This window comes from Myotis daubentonii, chromosome 10 (genome assembly GCF_963259705.1).
Source record: "Myotis daubentonii chromosome 10, mMyoDau2.1, whole genome shotgun sequence".
NCBI lineage: Eukaryota > Metazoa > Chordata > Mammalia > Chiroptera > Vespertilionidae > Myotis > Myotis daubentonii.
This window is the reverse complement of record NC_081849.1, coordinates 72,664,706-72,680,750: the sequence shown is the minus strand read 5'-3', so window position 1 is coordinate 72,680,750 and position 16,045 is coordinate 72,664,706. Positions and strand designations below refer to the sequence as shown.

Below are 16,045 nucleotides of genomic sequence, written 5' to 3'. Positions count from 1 at the left end.
GGCCAGTTCACTGTCCCTCAGACTGTTGGAGGGCCGACTATAGTTTAAAAAAAAAAACAAAACTATGGCCAAAACCGGTTTGGCTCAGTGGATAGAGCGTCGGCCTGCGGACTGAAGGGTCCCAGGTTCGATTCCGGTCAAGGGCATGTACCTGGGTTGCGGGCACATCCCCAGTAGGAGATGTGCAGGAGGCAGCTGATCGATGTTTCTCTCTCATCGATGTTTCTAACTCTCTATCTCTCTTCCCTCCTCTCTGTAAAAAATCAATAAAATATATTAAAAAACAAAAAAAAACTATGAACAAATTCCTATGCACACTGCCCATCTTATTTTGAAGTAAAAAAACAAAACGGGAACAAATACAATATTTGTATTTGCATGTGGCCTGCGGGCCGTAGTTTGAGGACCCCTGGTCTAGTTTATCAGACTATTCTACTGGTGAGTGCTTCAGATGTAGGAGGGAAACTCACCTGTTTTACTTGCCTACTTTAAGTGTCTGAGAAACAAATCTCCTTCGTTTTCCTGGGCTGCAACTTTAAAGAGGGTTTTGGCATTTCCTTTCCTTTATAAAACATGCTCAGCAACCTGCACCAGTTAACTACAATTTGGTAAGTTGTTGTGTTAACAATTATGATGTCTGCAATGTTTTATAAAGCAAATCATTTAATAAAATCACTATTGTGAGGAAAATAAATAAATAATTAAAATAAAAATATTGGCACACAAAGGACACTCAACAGAATGAAAATGCAATCCACGGAATAGGAGAAAATATTGCAAATATCTGACTAGGGATTAATATCCAAAATATATAGAGAATTTCTACATCTCAATTAAAAAACAGCAACAACCTGATTTAAAAATTGGCAAAGCCCAGCTGGCATGACGCAGTGACTGAGCCTCAACTTATGAACCAGGAGGTCACGGTTTGATTCCCTGCCAGGGCACATGCCTGGATTGTGGGCTTGATTCCCAGTGGGGGGGCGTGCAGGAGGCAACCGATCAGTGATTCTCTTTCATCATTGATGTTTCTATCTCTCCCTCTCCGTTCCTCTCTGAGATCAATAAAAGTATATTTAAAAAAAAAAAAAAAAAGATTGATAATACCGTAGCTTGTTCCAGGACTTCAAGGATGGCCATCAAGAGGAAATCTATTAATGTAATTTGTTGTATTAGTAGGTTTAGAATTCATATGCTCAGCTAGCATGGCTCAGTGGTTGAGCCTCAACCTATGAAGTAGGAGGTCACGGTTCGATTCTCTGTCAGGGCATATGCCCAGGTTGCGGACTCAATCCCCAGTGTGTTGCTTGCAGGAGGCAGCTGGTCAGTGATTCTCTCTCATCATTGATGTTTCTGTTTCTCTCTCCCTCTCTCTTCCTCTCTGAAATAAATAAATAATATAAGTTTTAAAAAATAAAGTAATATGATCTCATCAACAGATACTAAATAGCACTTCATACAATTTAATATACAAAATATCCCATATAGAGTAACCTAAATGTGAAAAGTAAAAATACTAATTAACTGGAGGGGAAAAAACAAAACAAATTAATAGAAAGGATTTCTATATTTTGTTAGAGAAAGTCTTTCTAAGCGTGACTCCAAAACCAGAAATGTTACACAAAATGTAACTTTTCTATGGGAAAACATAGTTTAATAGAAGAAAGGAAAATTGCGTATGTTTATAGATGCATCAAAAAGTTTTAAAAAATACTCTCTAAAGTGTTAACTGTTTAAATTCTTAGAGGTTAGATAACAGGTAACTTTCTTATGTACTGTTTAATTTTTAAGATGCATGCATAACTTACAATCAGCAAAAATAAAGGCTTTTTCATTTTGAAAAGAATAATAGAAAAGGATAAGTTGTTTTCTGTTTCATTAAGCAAGAAGTTTACAAAAACATGGGGAGAAATTTTTTTAAGCAGTTTCAAACAAGTTTTGGTATCTAAAGACTTAACTTTTATTTACAGATAATACCATATGTAGCAACTTAAAGCATAACTGTGTGGTATTTATACTTTTTAAAAAATATATTTTTATTGATTTCAGAGAGGAAGGGAGAGGGAAATAGAGATAGAAACATCAAGTATGAGAGAGAATCATTGATTGGCTGCCTCCTGCACACCTCCAGCTGGGGATCGAGCCTGCAACCCAGGCATGTGCCCTGGACCAGAATCGAACCTGGGACCCTTTGGTCCACAGTCCGATGCTCTATCCACTGAGCCAAACCAGCTAGGGCAAGGTATTTACACTTTTTAATAAAATTTATAGAATTTTAAAAGTGTGAAATGGTATTAAATGTTATGAGTAGAACTTATGTTTTTTTCTTCTCTTTTTTTTTTAATAAGTACAAATTCCCTGGTCCAAATTTATTATGTGTCTCTGAAGACTTTAACTGAAGAAACAAAATATATACTCATGGAACAAACTGGGCCTTTGTTGTGATAAAACAGCTTCAGCTACTTGGCTGGAGGAGTTTGGCTTCACTATACAGGGCTGTGCGCAATTTGGGTAGAACAGGATCTTCTCTCTATTTTTAAGTTCTTTTGGCATTTACATTTGAAATCTATATCATATTAGGTTTTCTGTTTACTTTTAAATTTAGTAAAATAGAAGTCAATGTGATTTGTTGACTCCACAGATTTGGACATATAAAATTTCATCGTAATGTGAAAGTAACTAAATTAAATGCTGTTTAATTTTAGAGCTATACTACAAAATTCTTGGGCTGAAGTCATGGATTTAATATTGAAACCCCGTTCTGGAGGTGAGAATAAAATTCATGTTATGAAAAAAAAATAGAATATATGGCTAGATATTCATGGCATTGCTGTGAATGAAAGTATGTGAAAATTAGGGGAGTTATTTCAGAATTTTTAAAAACTGGGTTTTACTGGTAAAATAAAAATATAGTTTATTTCTTTATTTTCATAAGGTTTATGTACATGTTTGAGATTTATCATTTATATGCTGTTTTCAGCTTTTTAGCTCATCTGATTTATTAATTCATAAATGAATACATTCATTCCCTTTTCTCCATGCACTATTAAATCTTTGAACACAGGAATCCAAATATATTTCATTTATAGTTAATTTTTAAAAGTGTAATAGAATATAAAAACTTGGCAAAAACATATTGAGAATCTTTAGTTTGAAAAATTCACTAAAACTTTCCAGAAAATATTTCTAAAATCATACTGCATGAAAAATGATTTAAGTACTACTTTACAGATGATCAAAAATGATGCCCACTTTGGGTAATCATTCATTTGCATATTTAAAAGATAAAATTATCTAATTTTAAGGGAAGTAACATGTTAAATTTGACAATCCTATAGAAAAGGGGAAGGAAGAAAGGAACTCCCAGGTTTTGTGGTATGTTGAATCAGCTGTGATAATGAACAAGTAATGGCTTTAAATTCTGGGGTGATGACAAAGCTGTGTAGTTCTATAAACTTTATACATTTCCCATCTTCTTATTTTCTGATGGTGATTCTCAGGTTAGCAGAAGCTTTTACAGATAGCATTTTCTAATTTGTGTTCTGTATGAAGCATTTTAAGTTATGCAAGTCTGTCTATTGGATAAATTGTTTAATCACAGCTTTTTCCCCCCCCTTTAGCCGAAAAGGGGTACCTGGTTAAATGCAGGGAAGAGTGGGCGAAGACCAAAGACCCAGCTGCTGCCCTCAGAAAGCTACCTGTCAAAAGGTGTGTGGAAGGGCAGCTGCTTCGAGGACTTTCAAAATATGGAATGAAGAATATAGTCTCTGCATTCGGCATAGTGAGTGCAATTTGTAAAGTCAGGCAAATGACTCAAGGTGGTTTAATGCTTTTTAAATTTTATCTTTAAATATTTTACTAAATTCAGAAAGAACAGAAAGTAAATGAGGATCCTTCAGTGATCTCTGAGGAGTGTGTAATATTTGTGTGGTTCTTCAGACTCTGAAAGGTCAAGTGGGCGGGTCGTGGATGCCAACAGTATCGGCATAATAGTTTACATTGAGGGCACGAGAAGAGCAGTGATGTGGAAAATATTATCTACAAGGAAATTTAAATTCACTGTCTTGCTTTTTGAGAAACTCAGAATCCATCATTGAGTTCATTTCTTGATCATTCTCTGGCATCAGAACTGTAACCTGCCTCAGGTTAAGAGGGTTGCACAGTAAGGGGTCTAATTGATGGCATCTCATTTAGTTTTCTTGTGGTAATGCAAATTGGTACCCACTCTTGTGTCGCCTACACTAGTACTTGGATAACTACAATCCAGAATAGACTACAGTTTAACTTAAACTTGAGTCTTATTGACTCTTCCCCAGGATGTACTCAAAAAAGCAGGATTCTTCATGAAATTATTTGTTAGTTCCATCATTTAGGTTTTCTCCCTTACATAAAATTATGGGGGAGAAAGCACCATTAGCTCTAGAATTGACATGGAAATTCCTATGTCTTTGACGGCAGGCATAAGTTCTGTAGTGTTTGCCCTATCTGCGTGAGTGTTTGCACTGTGGATGCACATGGGCACAGCTGTGGCTGCAGCCGATTGTGAATACCCGTGAGTGTGAGGGCTTCCATGTCTAACACCGGTTGCTACATATTGGAAGTTTAAGGTGTGAGTGTCTTACAGTAGGGTCACCACTAAAGTGAGATGCCTTGGAAAGTACTCTATTTTTTTAATATTTAGAACTGTTTTTTTTCCCCCCCTCCAGATACCTAGAAATAATCGCTTAATGTATATTCATAGCTATCAAAGCTATGTGTGGAATAACATGGTGAGCAAGAGGATAGAAGAGTATGGACTGACGCCTGTTCCAGGGGACCTAGTTCTCAAAGGAGGTAAAAAGGCAGATACTGTCATTATTCAGTCAAACTAGGGTCCAGGTATGCGATACCAGAGTTTAAAATCCAGCCTGACTACTAGTTAAGAGAGAGAGAGATGTCTAGTAATTTGGAAATGGACGGACATTGTAAGCTCAGACTGACAAGTTTGGATGTGTATCTTTAATGAAAAATATATCTCTGATTTGAGTAAGCGCCTGACTGTCCATTTTCTCAGCTGGAATAAGATTTGGGCTGAATGTTACCTAAAATCCCTCTCCAAGCTTTAATCTGGGCCTAGCAAATGCTACTCTGCACTTTGGGATGAACTCCGCCTCTGGGCTGTTGGCCAGGTTAAGGAGTTTCCTAACTTCAGATTGGAGCTCACTTTCCATGTTCTAATGAAGATTTTGTGCACACCTTGAGCCCGAAATGTTTCTCAGGCACCCAGACAATCTCATCTGCTGCTGAGCTATTACTGTGCCCAGTCCTTGTGCTAAGTCCCGCATCTGTGTCTTCCAGTTTGAAGCTCATGGTAATACTGCCAAGAATTCTTTCCGTTCTTCAGATGAGGTTCAGTCACTTGCCCGGGGTTCCACAGGTGATTAAAGAAAGAAAATGCTGGGATTCAGTATCAAGTCTGTCTGTTGTTGAGGTATTGCGTTATCAGGTCTTTGAAGAAATAAATTTTGAGGAGGTGTGAGAGGAAGGAATACGTTTTATAAATCTTACAGTGAAGCTCGCAATTAATGTTTGAATAGCAGGAGTTTTAAATATGCTATTAAAAATCTGTAATGGAAAGTTAAGGGAATTGCCAGACGGTGAAAGAAAAATGTGAGCTTGCCAAGCAAGGATTTCAGTGTAGATTTTTTTTTCCTTTCTTTTTTTTTTTTTTTTTTAATATGTATATATTTTTAAATATATTTTATTGGTTTTTTACAGAGAGGAAGGGAGAGGGATAGAGAGCCAGACACATCGATGAGAGAGAAACATCAATCAGCTGCCTCCTGCACACCCCCCACTGGGGATGTGCCCGCAACCCAGGTACATGCCCTTGACAGGAATCAAACCCTGGACCCTCCAGTCCACAGGCCGACACTCTATCCACTGAGCCAAACCGGTCAAGGCTCAGTGTAGATTTTTATCTTTTTTTTTTTTTTAAATACATTTTTATTGATTTCAGAGAGGAAGGGAGAGAGAGAAACATCAATGATGAGAGAGAATCATTGATTGGCCGCCTCCTGCACGCCCCCCACTGGGGACTGAGCCCGCAACCTGGGCACCTGCCCTTGACTTGAATCGAACCTGGGACTCTTCAGTCTGCAGGCCGATGCTCTATCCATTGAGCTAAACTGGCTAGACCTAGATTTTTATCTTTATTCAGTGGTCTTAAAGGAACTAGTTACGGTTAAAGACTGAATGGAAGACCCTGCCATTGTTTCACATCTGTTGTTGCTGTTTACATTCCTTTATTGAGCCTATATCTTCATAAGCTTTTTAGCAGGTATATGTCAAACACTTCTCTTTCATGGTCAAGACAGGATCAGAGGCCATGGATACTGACAACTGATTTGTCTGCTTTATTCTGTTGTTTTTCCATGACTGTATCTACTGCCTCCTCTTGATGTATTAGCAAAACTGGGAAAACCTACAAACGTGTGTTTTGTGGTTTTCTAGGAATAAGACAGAAAACATTGCTCTTATTTTTGGTGAAGAAAGTAAGTTGTGCATAGTTTATTTCTTTTTTTTTTTTTTTTAATATATTTTATTGATTTTCTACAGAGAAGAAGGGAGAGGGATAGAGAGTTAGAAACATCGATGAGAGAGAAACATCGACCAGCTGCCTCCTGCACGCCCCCCAGCGGGGATGTGCCCGCAACCAAGGTACATGCCCTTCACCGGAATCGAACCTGGGACCCTTGAGTCCGCAGGCCGACGCTCTATCCACTGAGCCAAACCGGCTCGGCGTGCATAGTTTATTTCAATGTAAAAAAATGTGAATTTTGTTTTAAATTTTTTAAATATTTTTCCTCCCAGTATTGATCATATCAGTATATATATATATATATATATTTTAATATATTTTATTGATTTTTTACAGAGAGGAAGGGAGAGAGATAGAGAGTTAGAAACATCGATGAGAGAGAAACATCGATCAGCTGCCTCCTGCACATCTCCTACTGGGGATGTGCCCGCAACCCAGGCACATGCCCTTGACCGGAATCGAACCTGGGACCTTTCAGTCCGCAGGCCAAGACTCTATCCACTGAGCCAAACCGGTTTTGGCCAGTATATATTTTTTAAACTTTTTCAAAATATATGTTTTATTGGTTTTAGAGAGGGAGGGAGAGAGAGAGAGAAAAACACTGATATGAAAAAGAAACGTTAATTGGCTGCCTCTTGTAGGCCCCCTACTGGGGATTGAGCCCGAAAACCAGGTATGTGCCCCAACCAGTTATCCAACCAGCAACCTGAGCCACGCCGGCCAGGGGCTATATCAAGTGTGTTTTAGTGTCCTGTGGGCCACCATATTTTATCCTCTAACTACCGACTGTTTTGGTTTTTTATTGTTCATTCTTTTAGCAAAATGCATTAATTTGTGATAGCTTTCCAAATAGTATTTTGTCGCATTGTTTAATAATGAAAAGGAACTGTTTGTTAAAAGCAAGCATTCCCAAACAATGAAAGTGCAGCTGAGAAATAAAAGTTTTAACTTGGTACTTTTTCCAAGTCTGTGATTTTTATTTCTTTGGGTAGAGTCGAAAAAGTGAAAGGTATATATTCCAACTCTAAATTCTTTAAGCTGTGTAGGCCACAGAACTGTATCACCTTGCACTTCTGACTGCTCAGATGTGTATAATTTTAGAAGACTGAGCTCATGAAAATATTGCCTATTTTCTTAACTTTTCTTAATTTATGTATTTGTGAATTTGTAGCCACAGCCACCTACATTGAGGAAGAAGATGTTAATAATTACTCCATCCATGATGTGGTAATGCCCTTGCCTGGTTTTGATGTTATCTACCCAAAGCATAAAAGTAAGTCCTCTGTGTGGGGAAATAGTTCAAACAAAGTCTAACACAATTAAGCCACTGGCAGCCAAGAGTAGAGAAAGAGGAGGAAAAAAATCAGTTACTTTAGATATAATATAGAACTTTGTTATCCATCATGTTTAGACTTTAAATATATATAAACTGTGTTCACTTGTAGAAGTCTCCCAGAAAGGGATGCATGCAGATTATTTAAATTAAGAAGCAAGGTGATGGTGGTATTTGGTATTATTTGTATTGTTGTTATTAGTATTGTTATTGGCATTATTATTTAAGTTTCTGAAATTCATTAGTTCTTACGAAGGATGGGAAGTTCTTAGAAAGAATCCTTGAGAAAGTGAATGGATAATTCTACTTTAACTTTACTTTTCAGCTCATTGTGTTTTAAAAGTCAATAAGCACAGAAGTTTATAAAGTAAAAAGTTAGAATTACTTCCCATTCCACAGAGCCTGTTAAGAATTACTTTTGTGCCCTACCCAGCTTGGCTCAATGGATAGAGCATAAGCCTGCGGACTGAAGGCTCTCCGGTTCGATTCCTGGTTAGGGCACTGCCCGGGTTGTGGGTGGATCCCGATCAATGATTCTCTCATCATTGATGTTTCTATCTCTCCCTCTCCCTTCCTCTCTGAAATAAACAAACAAAAAAGAATTACTTTTTTTTATAAAGAATTTGAATTTTATTTATTTAAACATATTTTATTGATGTTTTACAGAGAGGAAGGGTTAGAGGAATAGAGAGTTAGAAACATCGATCAGCTGCCTCCTGCACACTCCCTACTGGGGATGTGCCCGCAACCAAGGTACATGCCCTTGACTGGAATCAAACCTAGGACCCTTGAGTCCACAGGCCGACGCTCTATCCACTGAGCCAAACTGGTTAGGGCAAGAATTACTTTTTTTACCTTCATGGATGCCATTGGTGGGGGTGAGTGAGCGAAGATTAGAACTTTTATTGTTCAGGGATTCAGAAATTTAAAAGAAAGCAGCTCCAAGCATGGGACCAATGTGGTGGAACTGAACCTGGAGGTTTACTAGTACCCCTAGCCAAGCCTGGGTTGTGGGAGGTGTTTTCATGTTAAGACATCTCTCAAGAGGCCAGAATTATTTTAATTATCATTGTTATAGTCTTTGAAATTTTACTGATAGTGAAATGATTAGGATTAACATCCTTTCATAATGCAAATACTTATAAAACAGTGAAATGGTAATCTGCCACTTACATGTTAATTAACTTAATAGAGTTGTTGTGCCCCTCATTGTCCTGAGGGCTTAATGCAGTGGTTCTCAACCTTCCTAATGCCGCGACCCTTTAATACAGTTCCTCATGTTGTGGTGACCCCCAACCATAAAATTATTTTCATTGCTACTTCATAACTACAATGTTGCTACTGTTATGAATCGTAATGTATATATCTGATATGCAGGATGTATTTAGGTGACCCCTGTGAAAGGGTCGTTCGACCCCTAAAGGGGTCGCGACCTACAGGTTGAGAACCGCTGGCTTAATGCTTAAGGGAGTGGTTGTGCAAGGGCTTGTTTGGAGTCATTTGAGGCTCTTCTCCATTCCTTTATTCCTCCTCTGAGGGGGTCGATCCCATAACCAGGGATATGCTAGGGGAGGAAAGGTCACCCTGGGGGCGAGGTCCCACCCTATTGTTCCTTGCTAGGCACACAGTGCTTTCCACCCTGCATACCTGGCCGGTCATCCTTGCCCTGGTCACGCCTAACTGCCGACTACACTTGGTGCCCAGCAAAGCTGAGTTGTCCTGATAAGTGTGTCCTCAGCCAGTCTTTCCTTGATCCTGACATTTTTTATAAATAACTTGAATAAGGATATCTGCTTATCATGTTTGCAAGTAGTGTAATCCAAAATAGTTAATATTAATTATATGTAAATAAGCATTTAAAAAGAACTGCAGGGGTCATTTAATAGGGTTAAATATAAATTCTCACATTTATGCTCCAAGGTCAAATATATAGATAGAAAAGGCTCAGTTTGATAGTAGTCTATATAAAAAGTATCTGGAGTTGGACTGGATGAGAGAAAATTAAGGGATTAAGAAAAAAAACACATACATATATGTATATAACACAGACACAGACAACAGTGTGGTGGCATCCAGAGGGAACGGGCTGGATTGGGGGTGGGGGTGCAAAGGAAGGGAAAATGGGGACTTAGAAGGACTGCTTGGGGCAATGGGTTTATGATACAGTGTGCGATGGTGTTTTATTGAGTTGTACACTTGAAACCTGTATGGTTTTGTAAACCAATGTCACCCCAATAAAATCAAATTTTAAAAAGGTGTCTGGAGTTACTGTTAAACTTAAGCTTGTTACCCCAGAGGCAGATAAAGGGATTTGGTGCGGAATGCAAAAATGTCAAAGGAGAGACCATTGGGGGAACCGATGTTTGGCCTAGGGAAGTTACGGCTTAAAGGTCCAATGCTCAGGAATACAGGTGGAAGTGGACCATTAATCTGCTTGTTTCAGGGCAGTCAACAGAAATTACGAGAAGACAGATTTCAGCTTGGAAGAGGAAGACTTCTTAATAATTGCGTACCTCACATGGCAACGGGCTAGCACCCACTGGAGGGCCGTGGCAGCTCTCTCCGGTGTTAGGAGAAAGATGCTACATCAGGTGCCCGGGTGAGCCAGATGGTTTCCCAGGTCTCCTATTTTTATACATTTATTTATAACTACCTCCTGCCAGAAGAGTTTGGGGTTTCTGTATATCTTCTCTTCCATCTCTGAGCATGTATAAATTGTAGTTTAGTAACTTCTGATGAAATGGCCTTTTGTAACTAGCTTGGGAACCTTACTCCCCAGATACTGAAGCTGTTTGCAAAGGTAATTTATAAGTAGGTTCAAACCTAAGCTGGAGAGACCTGGTCCTAGTTAGTCACTAAGTTTTGGTTCCAGAGAGTAGACTGGATCATAAATTAGCGTCACTAATTGTGTTAGGGTTAACCAACTGAATTTACATGTTACTCTGTAGTCTAGTTCAAGGTAGCTTGCTGACATGGTACATTCCAACTAACTTGCTGTATTTTATGTTAGTTAGTGACGCCTACAGGGAAATGCTCACAGCAGATAATCTTGATATCGACAACATGAGACACAAAATTCGAGATTATTCCTTATCAGGGGCCTACCGAAAGATCATTATTCGTCCTCAGAACGTCAGCTGGTGAGTAATAGTCCAAAATGAAATAGAACTGAATTACTATGTGAGATTTTCAGCTTTCACACCACATATATACTTTTCAGTGCTTAAAACCTGGCACATAAGTGTTAGTTGTTGTCATTACTAATATTATTACTGCTACTTTTGGTAATTTTCAAATCATCAAGAAATAAATGAAGGCAAACATACAGTGAAAGTGGCTTAATTTATATTTTACTGACAATAAATTATTGAACAAATGTGAAGAGAATGAACTTTTTCCCTATTAAAGATTTTTCATCCTGGGGAAACATTTTCTTTTCCATAGGCTGGCATCATCTGTCACCTTGCTATATAATAATATAAAAACAGTATTTATGCATAAAATCTGGCCCTGTTCTGTTATTAAATAGTTCCACTATTGTCTATAATAGACCTGTGTTTTCCTTACTAAACAAATGGTGATGAATGACTTGGTACCTTTTATGGAAGTTCACGTTTATCCTTTTTTTACTTATATGTTTTAAAGGGAAGTTGTTGCATATGATGACCCTAAAATTCCACTCTTCAACACAGATGTGGACAATCTAGAAGGGAAACCACCACCAGTTTTTGCTTCTGGTAAGTTTACTTAACCACCAGGTCTGTATCAACTTTGAAATATAGGTTGTCCCCAGAAAATGTATACACAGTTTGAATAATGATAAAGGCATGATTATAATTGAAAATACATTTCATTTTCAAAATTGAGCTATTAACTGTTAAAGTGCTTTACATTTTGGGGGGACATCCTGTATTTCTCATGCAAAAACAAACAAAAAAAGCTCTTATAATCCCACCACTTCCCATCCACTCTGTAATTTCTGTTTTGTGTTTTGTCATCTCAGTTTCATGATTATAGCTAAAAGTCAGTGATTAAAACAGTAAATCCCACTGAAAATGAATGACAGTTATAGAAGGTTTTTGTTTTAGGTGATTGAATATCTCCTTCACCTCCATAGAGAGTTAGCAAAGGTGAGCGGAAATCCAGGAAGAATATCTAAAACATTAAATTTACATTGTCATTGTCCGATTCTGGTTGTCATTGCTTTGTCGTCTTCACCCTGTGCTCTAATTGTTGTTTTTTATTTTAATTTTACATGCATTTCTCTCCTGTGCTATTCTGTCACCTGCCCTTTTTATGACAGTTCCAGGTAGAATTTCCGGAGAGAGTCAACTGGGTCAGACACAGATCTTTTACTATGGAGGCTCATTCTCTGCGGCCCCCTGGGAAAGAAAAGCCTGGGGGAAAAGAGCACAATGCTTTTATTTGTGTAGCGATTATATGACCTGCCCCAGTCAGTCTGCAACTGCCTTACGTTTCTGACTGTTCTCTTCTTCCTTGCCTGGCAGAAGGCAAATACAGAGCTCTGAAGATGGATTTTTCTCTTCCTCCTTCTACCTACGCTACCATGGCCATTCGTGAAGTGCTAAAAATGGATACCAGCATCAAGAACCAGACCCAGCTGAATACCACCTGGCTCCGCTGAGCCCTTTGTCCCCAGATTAGGAAATGCAGACAAGTGTTTGCTGGCCTCCTGTTCATCTTTCTCTTAGTACAGACCTATATGGATTTTGGATCTTTGTAGTAAAAGATTGTTTGTATTTTTTCAAGTTTTTATTAGCTTAATTTGCAATATTTATACACCTATACAAATCCTGAGGATCCTAATTCTAGCTTAGAGAATATAAATTGGTTACAGTGTATTTCAGGTGCTGAAGTCATAGTAAAATGTCAGCTTTACTGGCTTTATAATAATGAAAAAGGACTTTAGTTTAAAGTGGCAGTTTTAGCTTTTGCTACTTTTTTTTTTTTTTAATCATCACCCAAAGAATATATTTTAATGATTTTTATAGAGAGAGTGGAAGGAAGACAGAGAGAAAAACATCAATTGGGTGCCTTCCCATGTTCACCTCGACCAGGGATCAAACCCAAAACCCAGGTATGTGCCCAGACCGGAAATCGAATCCATGACCTTTTGGTGCACTGGACAACACTCCAAACAACTGAGCCACACCGGCCAGGGCAGGTTTTGCTACATTCTTGGACAACGGGAATTTTTAACATCTATGAAATGAGTACACAATAATGCATTTTTTTTTAAAATATATTTTATTGATTTTTTACAGAGAGGAAGGGAGAGAGATAGAGAGCCAGAAACATCGATGAGAGAGAAACACCGATCAGCTGCCTCCTGCACATCTCCTGGGGATGTGCCCGCAACCCAGGCACACGCCCCTGACCAGAATCGAACCCGGGACCCTTCAGTCCGCAGGCCGACGCTCTATCCACTGAGCCAAACCGGTTTCGGCCACAATAATGCCTTTTTAAGAGAAAATGCAACAAAACAGATCTTGATGGGTAAATAATTTACAGCACCCCCTGACCTATGAATATAAACATAGCACTTAAGCTTATTTAAATGATGAAACATCTGTGCATTTATGAACACAAAAGTGATTGCCATTATCTAGCTTAAGTACAGGTTCAGGTAATTGTTTATAGAGTTTTTAGTTACAATGGCTTTTGCATTTATATTATCACTGTCTTGCAGAAGAGTTGCATTCATAGGGCCTTTTTTCTTAATGTAAACATGTGTACCTATTTTTATTAGTCAAGGTCTAAATTTTACTCTAGGTGCCTTTTATGTTCAGAACTCTTTCCGCTGGACTAGTATTTGCCCAAAAATAAATGATAGCAGAAAAGAAAACTTTAAAAATTCACAAGGGCTCCTCTTAGCAGCATTAATCTTTGTCACTGACTGCCTAGGTATTTCCATTTCTGGCATTGCATAAAACTCCTGTCTGGTGTGAAAAGATAAATATGCTTTCTAAGGATCTGTGACATGATTGTACTAGTTTTTATTTTCTATAATTTCTAGAACCAAATATAATAAATATTTTTAAAAACTCCTTTCTACTGGTTGTATTAATAATATCTAAAATTGAGTGCAAATGAGAATCTTGGCTCTGACTGAAGACGAGGAACTAATAAAGGATCCTCAGAAATGGTGCGGACACAAAGCTGTGTTATGATCGGGTGTGTGGTATTATGAAAATAGTATAGAATATCAGGTTGTATATTTGACTGGATTCAAGGTCATACAGTAGCACCGTTCACTTGCCTTCCACTCTGCTTTCTGGAGTGGAAAAGAAAGGGATGATGAAAAGTAACTCTTAATCAGGAATATCACAGAATGGGTGTGTGAATGACATTTGTCCCGAATTTGGCAGTGGAAATGGGATTGAGGACTGTTTTTCAGTCGTATTTTAATGACATCTATCACACTTCGGAAATTAAAAAGGGATTTAAAATATGGTACATTACTGCCTTAGCTGGTTTGGATCAGTGGATAGAGTATTGACCTGCAGACTGAAGGGTCCGGGTTCAATTCTGGGTAAGGGTATATGCCTGGGTTGCAGGGTTGGTCCCCAGTGGGGGGGGGGGGGGGGGCGGGGCGTGCAGGAGGCAGCCAATCTATGATTCTGTGTCATCATCGGTGTTTATCTCTCCCTCTTCCTTCCTCTCTGAAATCAATAAAAATATGTTTATATGGTACATTACCTTTCTAACTGCTCTGTTCTCTCTGTCTTCTTCTGGTATTCTAATGATATATATGTTACATCTTTTGAAATTGTTCCACAATTCTTAAATATTCCATTTTGGGTTTTATTGCCTTGTCCTTTTATTATTATTTTTCTTTGCGTTTTAGTTTGAGAAGTTTCTTTTGACATCTCTGATAGATCCTCCCTTCCCCCAACTGGTGGGCAGAGTATGACGTAACCTGCAGCCCGGAAATACCTGAGTGACTAACCAGGTACCTTGTATGGACTATACATTGGACCACCACCTGCCAAATACCCTAAGCCCTTGTCCTATATGGACAATGCAGTAAGCCACCAATCAGAGTACACTAAGCCCCCCACCCCTTCCCATTCCGCCCCTCAAAAGGCGTGCCCACCCTGCATGTGCTGCTGTCCTCCCCTTGCGAGACAGCCCGGCAGGTGCTTCTCTAATAAAACCTGTAGTCCTGGTTTTCAGCCTCTGTCTGATTTTTTTTAATTTTTTTATTTTATGAAGGTATTACAAATGTGTCCTTATCCCCCCCCCATTAACCCCCAACCTCCCCCACACACACACTCTGCACACTCGTGTTCCCATACCCCTGTTGTCCGTGTCCATTGGTTTGGCTTATATACATGCATACAAGTCCTTCGGTTGATCTCTTCCCCTTACCCCCACCCTCCCCTACTTTCCTTCTGGGGATTGATAGCCTGATCGCTGTTTCTCAGTGTTTGAATCTGTCCCTTTTCATCAGTCTATGTTCTCTATAGTCCACAAATGAGTGAGATCATGTGGTATTTATCTTTCTCTAATTGGCTTATTTCACTTAGCATAATGCTTTCCAGTTCCATCCACGCTGTTGGAAAAGGCAAGAGTTCCTTCTTTTTTACTGCAGCATAGTATTCCATCGTGTAGATGTACCACAGTTTTCTAATACACTCATCTGCTGATGGGCACTTAGGTTGTTTCCAAATCTTAGCTATGGTGAATCTCTGTCTGATTTTTCAATCTCCAAATCACTGATTCTTTTTTTGATTGTGTCAAGTCTATTGATGATCCCAACAAAGGCAGTCTTCATTTCTGTTACAATGTTTGGTTTTTATTCCTCACATTTCTTATTTATTCTTTCTTAGTGTTTTCGTCTCTGCTTACATTACCCATCTGCATGTTATCTACTTTTCCATTAGAACCTTTACCAGTAATCATAGTTATTTTAAATTCCAAATCTGTGCCATATCTGAATCTGATTTTGATGCTTGCTTTGCCTCTTCAGACTTTTTTTTTTTTTTTTTTTTTTTACTTTAAAGCTTAGTATGTCTTGTAAATTTTTGTGGAAAGCCAGACATCATGTATCAGGTAAAGGAACTGAGATAAGTAGGTGTCCAGTGATCTGGCTAGGAGTTGTTCTGTGT

General features: G+C 38.5%; 1 protein-coding gene across 4 annotated transcripts in view; it reads left to right on the top strand.

The window, feature by feature from the left end:
• The window catches only part of PUS7 (pseudouridine synthase 7), a 57,777-nt gene extending 43,795 nt beyond the window's left edge, over nt 1-13,982 (top strand). For 3 of the 4 annotated variants that reach the window (XM_059712776.1, XM_059712779.1, XM_059712778.1), the window contains 7 exons: nt 2,706-2,767; nt 3,621-3,781; nt 4,707-4,833; nt 7,752-7,853; nt 10,924-11,053; nt 11,559-11,650; nt 12,422-13,982. In XM_059712776.1, coding sequence (XP_059568759.1) covers nt 2,706-2,767; nt 3,621-3,781; nt 4,707-4,833; nt 7,752-7,853; nt 10,924-11,053; nt 11,559-11,650; nt 12,422-12,558 — 811 coding nt within the window. In that variant the 3' untranslated portion in view covers nt 12,559-13,982. Of the gene's footprint in view, nt 1-2,705; nt 2,768-3,620; nt 3,782-4,706; nt 4,834-7,751; nt 7,858-10,923; nt 11,054-11,558; nt 11,651-12,421 lie in introns of all 4 variants that reach the window. The other variant, XM_059712777.1, reaches the window with a different exon arrangement.
• The last annotated feature ends 2,063 nt before the right edge of the window (nt 13,983-16,045 follow it).